The 16126-nt window shown below is 40.0% G+C and overlaps 1 protein-coding gene across 2 annotated transcripts in view; it reads left to right on the top strand.

Moving 5' to 3' along the window:
- Positions 1-16126, top strand: part of Ythdc2 (YTH domain containing 2) — a 50577-nt gene that overhangs the window by 14295 nt on the left and 20156 nt on the right. For both annotated transcript variants that reach the window (XM_042671316.1, XM_042671315.1), the window contains exons 7-16: positions 476-632; positions 4639-4746; positions 6305-6453; positions 7865-8000; positions 10376-10502; positions 10671-10736; positions 12801-12979; positions 13205-13301; positions 13382-13469; positions 13555-13635. In XM_042671316.1, the coding sequence (XP_042527250.1) occupies positions 476-632; positions 4639-4746; positions 6305-6453; positions 7865-8000; positions 10376-10502; positions 10671-10736; positions 12801-12979; positions 13205-13301; positions 13382-13469; positions 13555-13635 (1188 nt within the window). The remainder of the gene's footprint in view (positions 1-475; positions 633-4638; positions 4747-6304; positions 6454-7864; positions 8001-10375; positions 10503-10670; positions 10737-12800; positions 12980-13204; positions 13302-13381; positions 13470-13554; positions 13636-16126) is intronic.

Raw genomic sequence — 16126 nt, 5'->3', positions numbered from 1 at the left:
TTTTTGCTTATGTGGTGCTGAGGAATTGAACCCAGGGCCTCAGGCGTGCAAGACAAGCGCTGTACCACTGAGCCACCTTCCCAGCTCCATATTTTTTTGTTTTTGAGATGAGCCCTTAATAAGTTTCCTGGTCTGGTCTCAAACTGGTGATCCTGCTGCCTCAGCCTCCCAAGTAGCTTATACTTGCCCAGTATATGTGTCTTTAAATTAGTTTTGTTTATAATGGAGCTATATTAAGCTCTACTTGTTTAGAATTTGTTCTAGCTAATGTAGTTTTACATGCTATAGGAAAGACAGAACTTTGTTTTGCATAGTTGTTAATGCTTGATTCTGACTTGCCTATCACACAGTATCTTCCCTAACACCAGTTAACTTTGTCCACGTTTAATTTGAACTTGTGTAAGTCTAGCATACCGTTACTCTAAAGATTTGTCATTCATAACTTTTAACTGTTGCATGGTTTTATTTGATTCAGGATGAAGTGCATGAACGGGATCGATTTAGTGATTTTTTACTTACAAAGTTAAGAGATTTGTTGCAAAAGCACCCAACTTTGAAACTGATTCTTTCAAGTGCTGCCTTGGATGTAAATCTCTTTATAAGATATTTTGGAAGTTGTCCAGTGATATATAGTAAGTAGAATGATCAGATCTCTTTACTTTTTATGAAGTAAACTTTGGCATGTCTTACTTTTTTCTAGCAGAAGTTGGGGAGTGTTTTGAACTAGAGGGCATCCCTTTCGTCCTGTGAGATAAGGATACAGTTAGTTCTCTCTGCTTTCCACCTCTCCTTTCCCACCAGAGCCCTTTGGTGTAGTGTGGTAAATTCAGTTCTCTAATCTTAAAAAGAAATACATTTTATTTTAATCTGGGATTCTCTTTAGATTCTGTCTTCCAACTTCTTCCCTTTAATGTGAGGTCCTTTTGAAAAATAGAGCATATTTCCATGTTTGCTCTCAATTACTTCTGAGTATTCTGTCATTTAATATTTGCTCTGTCACTTTAATAGAACCAGATTTTGCCTCTAATCCTTAAAAAAAATTCTTTAAAAATTATACAAGTTGTATACATTTTAATGGAATAGTAATGAGAATTTATAGAGGAAATAAAACTTCATAGCGGTGTTTATCCTCTTTCTGTTCCATGCCCTATCTTCCTGGTGCTATGATTTTAAAAGCATGGTAGATTTCCTTTCTTAGTTGACCATGTCATGTAAATGTATGCAAATATATCTATACGTATTTACAAAAAATGGTGTATAAAACTGAGCATAGCTAGTCACTGGTGGCTTACACCTGTAATTCCAGTTACTTAGGAGCTGAGATCTGAGGATCATGATCGTAAGCCACTTCAGGCAGGAAAGTCTGTGAGATTCCTATTGCCAGTTATCCACTAAAAAGCCAGAAAGCGAAAATGCTCAAAGATACTGCCCAGGCCCTGAGTTCAAGCCCTAGGACCAGCACACACTCATAAACAAAAACAAAACCCTGAGCGTATACTTATTGTTTGATTTACTTACATGACAATAAGTTATAAACAGTTTATTGGTTCAGTAGGATCTAGTTCCTTATTTTAAGCTGTTGTCTGATTATTATAATCTATGTATATACCAAGACTTATTTAATATTTCCTTTTATTTTGAGATACTCTGATTGTTTTTAGATTCTCCCTTCCCCCTCCTATAAATGATGATTAAAAGAATATCTTTTTTAAAATTTATTTTTAATTTTTAATTTTTTGGTCAATTGTGGGGCTTTGAACTCTGGGCCTGGATGCTGTCCCTCAGTCCTTCAGCTCAGGATGAGTCCTCTACCACTTGAGCCACAGTGCCACTTCCAGTTTTCTGGTAGGTTATTGAAGATGAGAGTCTCACGGTCTTTCCTGCTCAGGATGGCTTTGAACCACCATCCTCAGATCTCAGCCTCCTGAGTAGCAGGGGTGACAGGTATGAGCCACTGGCGCCCGGCTTAAGAATATCTTGAATGTATATCCGTGTATGTATATCCTTGTATACTCTTATATCTAGGAGTAGAGTCCTGAAAGTGAAATTGCTCAGTAAAAGAACAGATGAGTTTTAGAGTTACTTAGTGATTTTCTTTTTTTTTTTTGGTCGGCCGTGGGGCTTGAACTCTGGGCCTGGGCGCTGTCCCTCAGCTCTTCAGCTCAAGGCGAGCGCTCTACCACTTGAGCCACAGCGCCACTTCCGGTTTTCTGGTGGTTTATTGGAGATAAGAGTCTCACAGCCTTTCCTGCCCGGGCTGGCTTTGAACCGCGATCCTCAGATCTCAGCCTCCTGAGTAGCTAGGATTACAGGCGTGAACCACCAGCGCCCGGCGTGATTTTCTTTTTGATGTGTGTGCAATGATAATAAGACCTTGAGCTTGCTATGCAGATGTTCTCTGTTTAAGCCATGCCCCCAGTCCTAATTTTTTCTTGTAGCTTTGGCCATTTTCCTTTTTTCAAAAAACTGAAATGCTTTCCATTTTTGAGCTGTGTCTGGGACGTTTACTTGTGCAATCCTCTGAGAATTACTTTGATTCAGATCTAATTGCCATACTCCATATTTTAATTTCAGACAAAAACCTTACTTCAGTGTTGAGTGTTATTTTGCCCCTTTGGCGAAATGCTCAGAGCCACGGTTCACTTGGCATTGCAACTTGCATGTCTTACTCTGCACTGTAGAATCACCGCATCTTTCTCCCTTCCCTCTCTTTTGTAGTATTTAAATGTTGGTATTGTCCTGAGTTTTTCCCTTGATCCATTTCCTTTTCTTTCTCCATTCCTTCTCCCTTCTTGGTTTTTCACCCCCTCTATCTTTCCTTCTCTGTGTTGCACTCTGTTAGTTACTGGAATTGCAGTCAGTTTGCTTGGAGACTGTTTCATGCCCTTGGCTTCTTTCTTTGGTGTGCTGAAGATGGTTCTCTATAGCTTTGGATTTAGGTAACTTATAGACACGAAATGCCTTGAGACATACTCCAAACCCAATACCTGGTTTCCTCCTTGAGTTGCTTGTCTTAGTTAATTCTACTGCTGTTGGCCTAGTCACTGGGCAAACCTATACATGCTCTGTGTAGTTGCTTAAGCAGTTACAATTGGCACCTTGAAAGTCTATGCCAATTCAAAGCTACTTTTGGTTCCTCATGTTTGAGATGCATAAAACCAAACACAGCTCCCACTAGCTGACATGTGTCTCTTACTAGCTTTCCTGGTTCCCTCAGGGTAACCACTTTAGGGATTTGTAAGCCAGATGGCAAGTATTTCAGCCAACACTTCCTTCAGCATTCTTTCCTACTGGTGCTTTTCTGAATTCTTTGTATTTCACTTCCTTTTTCAAGAACCTATTTCATTTTTACTCTAGTCTGATTTAAGTAGTTGGCTTCTATTACCTGGATTATCACGAGTTCCTACCTCATTCCATTCCATTCTGCTGACCTTTAAATCCATTTTCCACAATGCAGCCAGAGAGATCTTTTCTGAAGTAGAATTCTGATAATGTTGAGAACTTTGTTAAGTTTAAATCTTTGAATGTCCTTTTATCTTTTTTTTTTATTTTTTTATTTTTATTTTATTATTATTATTATTTTTTTTTGGGGTCCAGTCGTGGGGCCTGAACTCTGGGCCTGGGCGCTGTCCCTCAGCTCTTCAGCTCAAGGCTAGCGCTCTACCACTTGAGCCACAGTGCCACTTCCGGCTTTTTTCTTTTTGCTTATGTGGTGCTGAGGAATCGAACCCAGGGCCTCGAGCATGCAAGGCAAGCGCTCTACCACTGAGCCACCTTCCCAGCCTGAATGTCCTTTTATATAGGACAATGACCTAAGCTTTGAATAATTCTAGACTTCTTAATTTTTTTATTATTATAAAGGTGATGTACAGAGGGGCTGTAGTTATGTAAGTCAGGTAAAGAGTACATTTCTTTTTGGACAATGAACCCTTCCCTCACTGCCAGTTTTTTTTCCCCATCCCCACATACAAATTGTATAATTCATTTTCAACGCAGTGTCTAGTGAGTACCATTGCTGCATTTGTTCACCCTTTCTTCTGGACTCCTCTTGAATTCTTGATTTCCTCTCTACTTCCTTTTTCCAAGTGGGTTAGCCAGCTTTTTAGCCCCTTGACCACATACTTTTTCCCCACTATAGGGTCTGCATATGCTGGGTTTTCTTCCCTGCATATACTTTTCTGTAGAGCCAGTTGTTTAGTTTACTCCTTCTCTTGTTCCTCAGTTCCTACTTGAGGATATATTCTGTCCTGGTGTCTTGCATTTCTCTTTCATAAGACTGTTTTATAAGGCTTTTTTACAGCTCTGTTTTTGTACTTACTTTGTGTAATTGGTTTCCTGTCTGTCTCCCATGTTAATGTGCCTCAAAGAGATGGAGGTAGAGCTTTCTGCTTGGCGTTTATGTTCCTTCTGCCTGATGTGATGACAGACACATGATAAGCAGATGATATACATACATATCCCTTAGAGATAGGTGTCTAGAAATGAATTCTTTGTGAAGGACCATATGAGAGTCACTTGAACTTTCAGATTGCTTTTGCTTTTGGATATTACACTCAGTTCGTTAGACTTGGAATTCTCATATTTTGTGGATTGATTATCTGTATAATGCAAATTGATAGTGTTTTAAAATTTGTTTAGTACAAGGAAGACCATTTGAGGTAAAAGAAATGTTTCTGGAAGATATTCTAAAAACGACTGGATATACCAACAAAGAAATGTTAAAGTACAAAAAAGAAAAACAGCGAGGTAAGCTTTTTATCAAAGAAATATAAATTACTGTTAAAATGACTTTTTAAAATAAGTTTTATGTTTATGGGCACATAAGAGGATACTTTAAAATGTTTTTCTCTTGCATGTAATTGTATAAAACTATGTTAAACTATGCCCCTCTGCCTCATTGGATGCTGGTTTGTGTCCAGAAGTTGTAATCTGGAGAATGAGATTGAAAGTGGATCCCAGAATTGATGAGATGGAGTGTCTGAAGCCAGGCCTCACTTCGGTTTAAGAAATCAGTACTTGTAGGTGGCCATGGGAAGTGTGCAAAGGGGTTAAGAATGACGTCAGGGACGCTGGTGGCACCCACCCAGCATGCCAGCGGCATAGGAAGTTTCAGTGGGGGAGTCGTGGTCAAGGCTGTCCTTATTGGAAAAAATGAGAGAAAAAGAATGGTGGTGTGACTAAAGTGGTGGACCTCCTGCCTAGCAAGAATGAGGCTCTGAGTTTAAAAAAAACAAAGGTAGCACTGGGAAGGTGGCTCAGTGGTCGAGGGCTTGCCTTGCATGCATGAGGCCCTCGGTTTGATTCCTCAGCACCACATAAGCAGAAAAAGCTGGAAGTGGGGCTGAGGCTCAAGTGGTAGAGCACTAGTCTACAGCTGAAAAGCTGAGGGACAGCACCCAGGCTCAGAGTTCAGGCCCATGACCGACCAAAAAAAAAAAAAAAAAAAGAAACCACAAAAAAAAAGTAGCCTGTGAGTAATATAGGCTTACCTTTCATAAAAATGTCACATTTTTCCAACTCTTAATATTGTCATAGGATTGCATTGATACTTGAGTTTAACATTATTTGTCTATGAAAACAACTGTTATTATGACTGACACTATAGCCCTTTTCTTTTCCACTGGACTTGGCTTCAGACTTTAATTCCTCTGTTTGCTTTATCACCTTGGACAGCTGTCTTAGTTCCTTTGGATTCTCCACTTGGAAATGTGATGAACAATGCTCATTTTACTGGGTGTGCAGAATTGGCTATTTGGAAATTGTGAAACTTGTCAATCTGGAAACTTTTGAAATATTTGCAGTGTATATCAAATAACTTGCATGGTGACTGAAGTCTCATTAATAGTTTTCTAAAAATACTATGTGACAATAAGTCATTGATTTAATTGTGACATATAATATGGAGAAAAATACTCTTAATTCTGGGCTTACTTAGAAGTAAACCAGTTAAGAATAAATATATGTTTTTAGGCAGTTTCAGGAGGTTCATTATAACAAATGTATTGAAATACTCTTTATATATACATACATACATATATATATATATATATATTTTTTTTTTTTTTTTTTCCTGTTAATTTTTTGACAGCACTGGAGTTTTTGCTCAGGGCCTTATGCTTCTTAGGCAAGCACTCTACTATTCGAACCACACCCCCAGCCCTATCAACATAGTTTATAAAAGTACAGAATAAAACCAACTTTTTTACATCATATTTAAGTGAAGCTGTCAGTTACATTTTTTAAAGAAGTACATTTTATGAAGGAAGGTGCTGATCTTATTTTTTTACCTTTTTGATCAATTTAGAAGAGAAACAGCAAACCACGCTCACAGAATGGTACTCGGCACAGGAGAATACGTTCAAGCCTGAGTCTCAGAGGCAGAGAGCCGTTCCCAGCGTGACTGAAGAGTACGATGTACTGGATGATGGTGGTGATGCAGTCTTCAGTCAGTTGGTGAGAACTTAACTGGCTTCAGGATGATATTTCAAGTGAAGATTGTATGGTCACACCTGTGAGTGGGTGATTGGTTCACTTTGTAACTGAAAAGTAATTCTCTTAGTTTATGTAAGACTACAACATATTTTTCAAAACAGCCTTTTCTTTTTGTTATTTTGTCGGCTGGGTATTGAAAGGACCTTATAAGCACTCTATTTCTGAACTATGTACACCCTGGTGTTAACATAATAATACAACCCTTTGTTCTTAAAGAAGTTTGTGAACATGAGAAAGCGTATAATACAGATATGCTTACAGTTTTATACTAGTGTTTAAAGTTCTCATGCATACAAGTTAATTATAATTAGTGGTTCATGCCTGTAATGAATGCTGTTTGAGAGGCAAAATGCAGGAAGAGTGTAGTTTGGGGCCAGCATAGGCAGCAAATTCTCAAGACCCCATCTCAACCAGTACCAGGGCGTTGGTGGTATGTGTGTCTGTCATCCCAGGTATGATGGGAAGCTTAAATAAGACAGTGGTCCAGGTTAACACCAGGCCAAACCTGAGACCTACCTCAGAAATAACCAGAGTGACAAGGGCTGCAGTTGCGGCTCAAGATGTAGAGTGTCTGCCCAGCTAGAGCAGTCATTTGAGTTCAAAATACCAGTACTATCCTATCCTTGTTTCTCTACAAAAGAAGAATGCTTAAACATTGTTGTTCAGTATAAAGAAAGCACATTTGAGTATGATGAGTTCTATGACCATGTAAACTAGTGGTTCTTAGGCCTGGCCCACTTTGTATCACCTGAGGAGACTTTCAAGCCCTGAGGAATCTAGTCCTTATTAGCAGAGATACTGGTGTTCTTGAAGTGTGACATGGCATTGGTGTGATGGGTGATGCTGCTTTTGACATAGCTAGCAGAGGAGGTATATCTAGCAATAGGTTTCAGAAGCACAGTGCTTGAGACTGGGTTATAGCTCTTGGTTTTCAAGCTTGTGCTCAGATAAAAGATGAGTGTAAGAACAATACGGTATGGGGCTGGGAAGGTGGCTCAGTGGTAGAGCACTTGCCTTGCATGCCTGAGGCCCTGGGTTCGATTCCTCAGCACCACATAAGCAAAAAGAAAAAAAAAGCCGGAAGTGGTGCTGTGGCTCCAGTGGTAGAGGGCTAGCCTTGAGCTGAAGAACTGAGGAACAGCGCCCAGGCCCAGAGTTCAGGCCCCACGACCGGACCCAAAAAAAAAAAGAACAATACGGTGTGGTGAATGATAATGTCTGTTAGATGAAATCCATCTTTTGCTGTAATTCAGAAATGCCATATGGCATATAATAACACCCTGCCACATGGCTGTGCTTCTTGTGATCACTTTTCATTCTTTGCACGCAGTTTGGTAATTCATAATCTTGTTATTTTTTTTCTTTTTAAAAGACAGAAAAAGATGTGAACTGTCTAGAACCATGGCTAATAAAGGACATGGACTCCTGTCTCTCTGACATATGGCTACATAAAGACATCGATGCTTTTGCTCAGGTCTTCCACCTTATTTTAACCGAAAATGTTAGTGGTGAGTTCACTGGAATTTTTATTACTCTTGCTGCTTGTGGTAGAAGTATAGTTTAACAACATGCATCATCTATAGTTTTTATCTACAGCCAGTAATTTGTTTTTAGATTACTTGTTTTAAATTTGTTAACTTAAGGTCTCCAGAATAGTTACATGAGGTCTGTATATACATGGCATTTATTTACCAAAAATGCCTTTGTACTGTGTTGTGTGCACATGTACACATATGAGTGTTATATTTCTCTCTGTATGTTATATGCTCTGATATCCTTACCCTATATCTTGGAAAGTAATTTCTTGGGTTCACAATGAGATTTATTATGTCAAAGGAAGCAAAACAGTGGGTATCTGGCTGGGCATGGTAGTTCACACCTGTAATCCCAACTACTTGGGAAGTGGAGATAGGAGGTTCAGGGCCAACACAGGGAAAAGTTATTTGAGATCACATCCCTAAAACAAGCTTGTCATGGTGGCACAGGCCTGTGGTCCCTGCTATCAGGGGATACATTTAGAAGTATTATGGTCCAAGAACAGCACAGGGTAATCAGGATGGAACTTCATCTGAAAAACGAAGTAAAAGCACAGGAATTGAGGGGATGGCTCAGGTGGATGAGAGCCTGCCTAGCAAGAATGAGGTTCTGAATTCCATCCCCAGTATTGGAGGGAAAAAAATTGGGTCATAACTTTTGCTCAGGATTACTCATTGAGTAAATGGAAGGCTTTAGTTAATTTTATGAGCTCATGTTCGAATTCACATCTAAGTGCATTATGTCCTGTAATGTGCTTTCACTTATGACTTATCCTCATTTTCTTAGTTGATATTAATAACCAGAGTGCATTTCAGAACTTGGTAGCCTTCTAGGCAAAAAGGCAGAATGAAACCTCATAGAAAATCAGTATTGGAGTTGAGATGTTGAGTACTTTACTCATCCAGGCTTTTCAGCATTACTGTAATTATTACTAACCATTCCTTTTTGAAACATTTTCTGCTACTTCTGAAAATTCATACATGACCTGTGTTCTTTCCATTTTCCTGCATACAACTTGTGGGTTCACTTGGCAGGATATTGTTGTTGTTTTTCCTTCCTGATCTCTTAAGTGTGTAATATCCTAGTCTTCTCACTGATGTCATTTGACATCTCTAGTTAGATGTCATTAGGTGAGTAAAAACTGGGCATGTCACAAACTTTTTTTTTTTTGTCACTCATGGGGCTTGAACTCAGGGCCTTGGTGCTGTCCCAGAGCTCTTTTGCTCAAGGCTAGCAATCTGTCACTTTGAGCCATAGCATCACTTCTGGTTGGGTTAATTGGAGACAAGAATCTCATAGTTTACTGCCTGAACTGACTTTGAACCATGATCCTCAGATCTCAACATCCTGAGTAGCTAGGATTACAAGCATGAGCCACTAGTGCTTGGCTACAAGTACTTCATTTTTTTTTTTTTTGGGGGGGGGGGGTACTTGTTCTGGGGCTGAATTCAGGTCCTGGATGCTATCCCTGGGCTTTTATGCTCTACACTGGTGCTCTTGAGCCATAGTTCTACTTCTGGCTTTGTGGCTTTTTGGTAGATAATTGGAGGTAAGAGTCTCATAGACTTTCTTGCTTCGGCTTCAAACCTTGATCCTCAGGTTTCAGTCCACTGAGTAGCTAGAGTTACATGTACGAACCTGGCCCAAACACTTTTTGATTCCCTCATTACCGCCTTCCTTCCTAGCCTATTCTTTCCTTCTTATTTGCCTTTTTATGACACTAGGCACAAAATCTATCTTTGTCAGTCATGGGGCTTGAACTCAGGGCCATGGACCTTGTAGCCTGTTTGGCTTTGAACCTTGATCCTCAGTTCTCAGCCTCCTTGAACATCAAGAATTACAGGTGTGAGCTGCCAGCACCTGTCTTACTCCATCTTGTTTTTTTTTTTTTTGTTTTGTTTTCTTTCCATCCTGTTTTAGTAACAGATTTAGTAACAGATTTTCTTTCCATCCTTCTTAGTAACAGATTTCCTTGTATGATACAACACAAGGATTATATGCTCTTATATAAAAGGAAGCAAGTCTCAGGTTAATGCTGACAGCTAATTCTACCACTTACATTCTCTAAAAAATTAAATAGGTTAAAAAATTTGGGATGGGGCTGGGAAGGTGGCTCAGTGGTAGAGTGCTTGCCTTGCAAGCATGAAGCCCTGGGTTCGATTCCTCACCACCACATAAGCAAAAAGAAAAAAAGCCAGAAGTGGTGCTGTGGCTCAAGTGGTAGAGCGCTAGCCTTGAGCTGAAGAGCTGAGGGACAGCGCCTAGGCCCAGCGTTCAGGCCCCACGACCGGACCAAAAAAAAAAAAATACTTGGGATGTTTACCAGTTTATCTTTTCCTCCCTGTAGTTGATTACAGACATAGTGAGACCAGTGCGACAGCTCTGATGGTTGCTGCTGGACGAGGCTTCACAAGTCAAGTAGAGCAGTTAATCAGCATGGGAGCCAATGTTCATAGTAAAGCGTCAAATGGCTGGTAAGTCTGCAACATCCCATGCTTTGTCTTTGCAGAGTTTGTCTTTACGTGGAAAGGTATCATGTAATAATTGCTGATATGTCTCTACTTGAATGAGTAAATAGTTTTGAGTGACTTTATACTTGTAAGAAAATTATTTCTCATTTTAATGTCTTTGAATTTTGATAGGATGGCTTTAGATTGGGCTAAACACTTTGGACAGACTGAAATTGTGGATCTTCTAGAATCTTACAGGTAAAACGTCTTACACTGTTGCTAATTTATCTTCTTTAAAAGAAATATTAGCCATGTAAATCATAGAATGCATAAATGTAGGCTCTTCAGCTCAAGGCTAGCGCTCTACCACTTGAGCCACAGCGCCACTTCCGGCTTTTTTCTTTTTGCTTATGTGGTGCTGGGGAATCGAACCCAGGGCCTCAGGCATGCAAGGCAAGCGCTCTACCACTGAGCCACGTTCCCAGACCCTATTATGTCAGTCTTATTTTGTGTGTGTATGTGTGTGTCTGGAGAGACTTCTCAATCTCAGCTTTTTTGTTTATGGCTGGTGGTCTACCACTTGAGCCATGTCTCCAGTTCTAGCTTTTTGCTGATTAATTGGAGACAAGATTCTCATAGACTTTATTGCCTGGGCTGGCTTTGAACTGTGATCCTCAGATCTCAGCCTCTGGAGTAGCCAGGATTATAGGTATAAGCCACCAGAGGGAGACTGGTCTTATTTTTCATTTTATTGTGAAAAATCAGGAGAGTAATTTCCATTTAAACATAATAGATATAACCCATGTATTTATATCTGTGTTGCCTCTAACTTCACTAACAGTAATGATGGACGAAAATGCAAGCTGTACACTGACAGATTGGAGGAGGTTGTGCAACTAACGGAAGCAAGGAATGTTTGCACCATATGTTTGATAGCTAGGTAGATAGTGAGCAGGACTAGTAGAACTGCCAGTGAGAAACAAAAACCCACTTTAGTTGTAGAACTCCTTAGCTACCTGTTCTAAAGTACTTGAGATGAAGCACTGAAAGAAGAGTTAACAAGATCAGCAGAGTTGGTTAAAATTCTCTTAGGAAAATGAAGAGCTCCAAATTCCCCACTTCATTGCTATCAGATGACATTCCAGTGCCTGCCTTATGTAGACTTTAAAAAAATTGACAAATACATGTGGACTTATTTTTATCAATTTATCTTGTGTATACCTGGGGATGGAATTACTGGGGAGTATTGTAATTTTGTTTACCATTTAAGGAACTGCCAAAGAAACGGCTTTTCCAAATCAGCTATATTAACTACACTCCTAGCAGGAATGTCAGAGGCTTCTCCTCTCCCCTCCCTCCCCTCCTTTCTCTCTCCCTCTTTGTCTCTCCCTCTCTCTGTCTCTCCCTCATTCTCCCTCTTTTTCTCCCTGTCTACCCCCCTCCATGTCCCTCCCTTCCCTCTCTCTCTTCCCCTCCATTTTTCTTCACTTATATGACCTTTTGACAGTGGCCATTGATTGCTACTGCCTAGAAAGGAGTATCTTTGTGGTTCTCATCTGATGACGATGTTAAATATCTTTCTATGTGCTTATAGGTCATTAGTATCTTTCCTTTGGAGAAGTATCTACAGATTGGAATTTTCTTTTTTTTTTGTCGGTCGTGGGGCTTGAACTCTAGGCCTGAGTGCTGTCCCTCAGCTCAAGGCTAGCACTCTACCACTTGAGCTACAGTGCCATTTCCGGTTTTTCTGGTGATTTTTATTGGAGATAAGAGTTTGACAGAGTTTCCTGCCCGGGCTGGCTTTGAACCACAATCCTCAGATCTCAGCCTCCTGAGTAGCTAGGATTACAGGTGTGAGCCACCGGCGCCCGGCCATATTGGAATTTTCTAAAAGCACTTATTGCTGAATTTTGCCTGAAAAATGTCTTTGAAACTAAAACGTAAATCAATATTACATCACATAATATCACTTACTCTCCTTAGATGTTTTGAATATTTGAAAGACAAAGAGAAGTATTGGCTTTAAAGATTACTCTGTGTGAAAAACACTGACTTGTGCCAGGCACCAGTGGCTCACGCCTGTAATCCTAGCTACTCGGGAGGCTGATATCTAAGGATCGCAGTTTGAAGCCAGCCTGGGCAAAAAAGTCCCTTTGAGGCTCTTATCTCCAAAAAACCACTCAAAAACCCAAATGGCCCAGTGGCTCAAGGTAGAGTGCTAGCTTTGAGTACAAATAGGCTCAGGGCCAGGGCCCTGAGTTCAAGCCTCAGAACTGGTAAAGAAGAAAAACACTGATGTCTCTCTCTCTCTCTTTTTTTAAGTGCTTCATTGGAGTTTGGCAATCTAGATGAAAGTTCTCTGGTCCAAACAAATGGAAATGACCTCAGTGCAGAAGACAGAGAGCTCCTGAAGGCTTACCATCACAGTTTTGATGATGAGAAAGTAGACTTGGATTTGATCATGCATCTTCTATACAATATCTGTCATAGTTGTGATGCTGGTAAGTCCTGTCTTCAAGAACTGGATCTAATTGGGGGTTTTTTTCATTGAAAATTAGTGTTGGATTGTACAAGTCTTTGTATAATTGCATTGAAAAAAGTCCATGGATTGTAATTTATGACAGGTGATCAGTGTTTGAAAACACATGAAGTAATTCCATATAATTAGTTGTTTCGATTGCTGTTAATTTCACAAGATTTGATATTAAAAAAAATTATTCTCCAAGGTGCGGTCCTAATTTTTCTGCCTGGATATGATGAAATAGTTGGTCTCAGGGATCGCATCCTGTTTGATGACAAGCGGTTTGCTGACAATACACATAGGTAAAATCTAAAGCTTTATACTTGTTGCTTCGAATAATAGACTCGAACTGTAGTACATTTTCTCTTTCAATTGTCAATAGATATCAAGTCTTTATGCTTCATTCAAATATGCAAACATCTGATCAAAAGAAGGTATTAAAAAACCCACCTGCAGGTGTTCGAAAAATAGTAAGCATCATAAAACCTTGTTTTTCCCATTTTTATTAGTCACAATCCATTTTCATATTAATCATAAAGTAATGTTCCATTACAGATCCTTTCCACCAACATTGCTGAAACCAGCATCACTGTCAACGATGTTGTCTTCGTCATTGATTCGGGCAAAGTGAAAGAGGTGGGTTTGATAAGTTGTTCTTTTTCTTAAATGAAGAAGATGGAGTTTGAGTTTTAGCAAATACTCATACAGAATTGACCTCAGTGGAAAATTTTATTTCTGGATGAATTTAATGTAGTTAATATTGATTTAACGAAAGTGGATATTGTACCTTAAATCAGTATATATGATCTATTTATTTCAACAAATACATTTTAACTTCTTCTCACTAAGTACTAGAAAGTCAGTGAAATGTTTGTGGAGTTGTAGTGAAAATTTTGTCAAGAATGTAGCGTTTACATGCCATCCCTTTAGTTTTCCTTTTACCTATGGGCATTGTTGTATCTCCATTGCCTAGTGCACAGTTAGGTTGTTGAAAGGATATTCAGTTAGAACAGTGATGATGGGCTGGGAACATGGCTCAGTGGTAGAGAGCTTGCCTTGCATGCTTGAGGCCCTGGGTTCGATTCCTCAGCACCATATAAGCAGGGGGAAAAAGCCGGAAGTGGCGCTGTGGCTCAAGTGGTAGAGTGCTAGCCTTGAGCTGAAGAGCTGAGGGACAGTGCCCAGGCCCAGAGTTCAGGCCCCACGACTAGACCCCCCCCCCTCCCCCCGAAAAAAACAAAAACAAAAAACAGTGATGAAAGGAAATAACAGCAACAGCAACCCACATAAACCAAAGTTCAACAAACTATAGCAGTTCAGTCAGACTTACTATCTGTGTTTGTAAATAAAGTTGCCTCCACTCTTTTACCTCCTGTGTGTTGTTCCCTTGACACTACAGTAGCCTTTGGGTAATTGCAACAAGGACCTTCTCAAAACCTAAAATATTTATTTGCTTTCAATGTTTGGATAGCTAGCAACTACACATCCCTAGCTTGAGGTCCATCCATTCACTGAAAGAATAAAATTGATAGAGGTAACTGAGCTTTCAAGGGAGGAGATGGTATTTAAGTTATTGAATGTAAGTTGTTTCAGGGATATAAGTCATTTTAATGTGAAAAATTAATGTCAGTGTAATTATTGGGAATATCTTAGAGACAATAAAGTTTTATTACAAGATTATATAACCCCTTGCTGCTGATCACATATATGGTAAATATGTGCACACTGGAGGGAAACTAGGAGGAGGACACAGAACTAGAGGGAATCAGGGAAAAACATACAACAGTGGGACCCATCAGCTGCGCTGGACATTGACCAAAATGAACTAAGCAACTCAATGGCAGCGATGGGAGGGAGGGAACAAGTGGGAAAGAGGAAACAGTTGACTATGCAAAAGCAATGTACATACCACCCAATGTGGAAGAAATAACTATTGTCAAAGCTCATAGAACTCAAACTTTATAGACCACGATAGACAATTTGCCCCATGAAAGTTAGAATGTGTTTGTGACTTTAAGCATCACTATCCCACAATAATGTGAAATTATGTAATCACAATAAAGAATTTGCATCCTTGCCCATGTAATTGTAACCACTCTGTACGGTATTTTCACAATAAAAAAAAAAAAAGGTTTCATTATAGTAAAGGAGGGATAACTTTTGTTTCTCCTGTAATAGAACAGTAATGAATACTATTAGTAGTCATTGAGAGTTCAGGTGTTATTGCTCTAAAAATTATTAAAAGCTGAAACAAGTGTGTTTTAATACTTTAGAAGTTAATTCCTTTGTTTATTAAATTATGGCTTAGAAATGTAGTAGTGTCCTGGCTGGGAAGGTGGCTTAGTGGTAGAGCGCTTGCCTTTTGCATGCATGAGGCCCTGGGTTTGATTCCTCAGCACCACATAAGCAAAAAGAAAAAAAGCCAGAAGTGGCGCTGGGCTTAAGTGGTAGAGCGCTAGCCTTGAGCTGAAGAGCTGAGGGACAGTGCCTAGGCCCAGGCCCCACTACTGGACCCAAAAAAACATGTAGTAGTGTCAAAGTTACTTCACATATAGGGCTAACAAATTTTAGGCTTCTGGGGCTGGGAAGGTGGCTCAGTGGTAGAGCACTTGCCTTGCATACATGAGGCCCTGGGTTCGATTCCTCAGCACCACATAAGCAAAAAGAAAAAAAAAGCCGGAAGTGGCACTGTAGCTCAAGTGGTAGAGCGCTAGCCTTGAGCTGAAGAGCTGAGGGACAGCACCCAGGCCCAGAGTTCAGGCTCCATGACCGGGCCCAAAAAATAAATAAAATAAAAACAAATTTTAGGCTTCTGATGGGAAACCTAAAATAGGTGGATTGTAGTTCAGGCGTGTACCTCGGCAAAAAGCCAGACCCTATCTCAAAAGTAGCCAGTACAAAAATAGGCTGGAGCCTTGGCTTAGTGGTAGACTGCCTGCCTGGGATGAAGCCTGGGTTCAAACCCCACTCTTACCCCATCAAAAAAGCAATATAGTCCAGGCACCGGTGTCTCAGGCCTGTCATCCTAGCTACTCAGGATGCTGAGATCTGAGGATCGCAGCTCAAAACCAGCCCAGGCAGGAAAAGTCTGTGTGACTCTTTATCTCCAATAAAACACTAGAAAACC

Source organism: Dipodomys spectabilis, unplaced genomic scaffold (assembly GCF_019054845.1).
Source record: "Dipodomys spectabilis isolate Male_0828 unplaced genomic scaffold, ASM1905484v1 ptg000611l, whole genome shotgun sequence".
Lineage (NCBI taxonomy): Eukaryota > Metazoa > Chordata > Mammalia > Rodentia > Heteromyidae > Dipodomys > Dipodomys spectabilis.
Note: the sequence above shows the minus strand (reverse complement) of the source record. Positions and strands in the feature narration are given on the sequence as shown.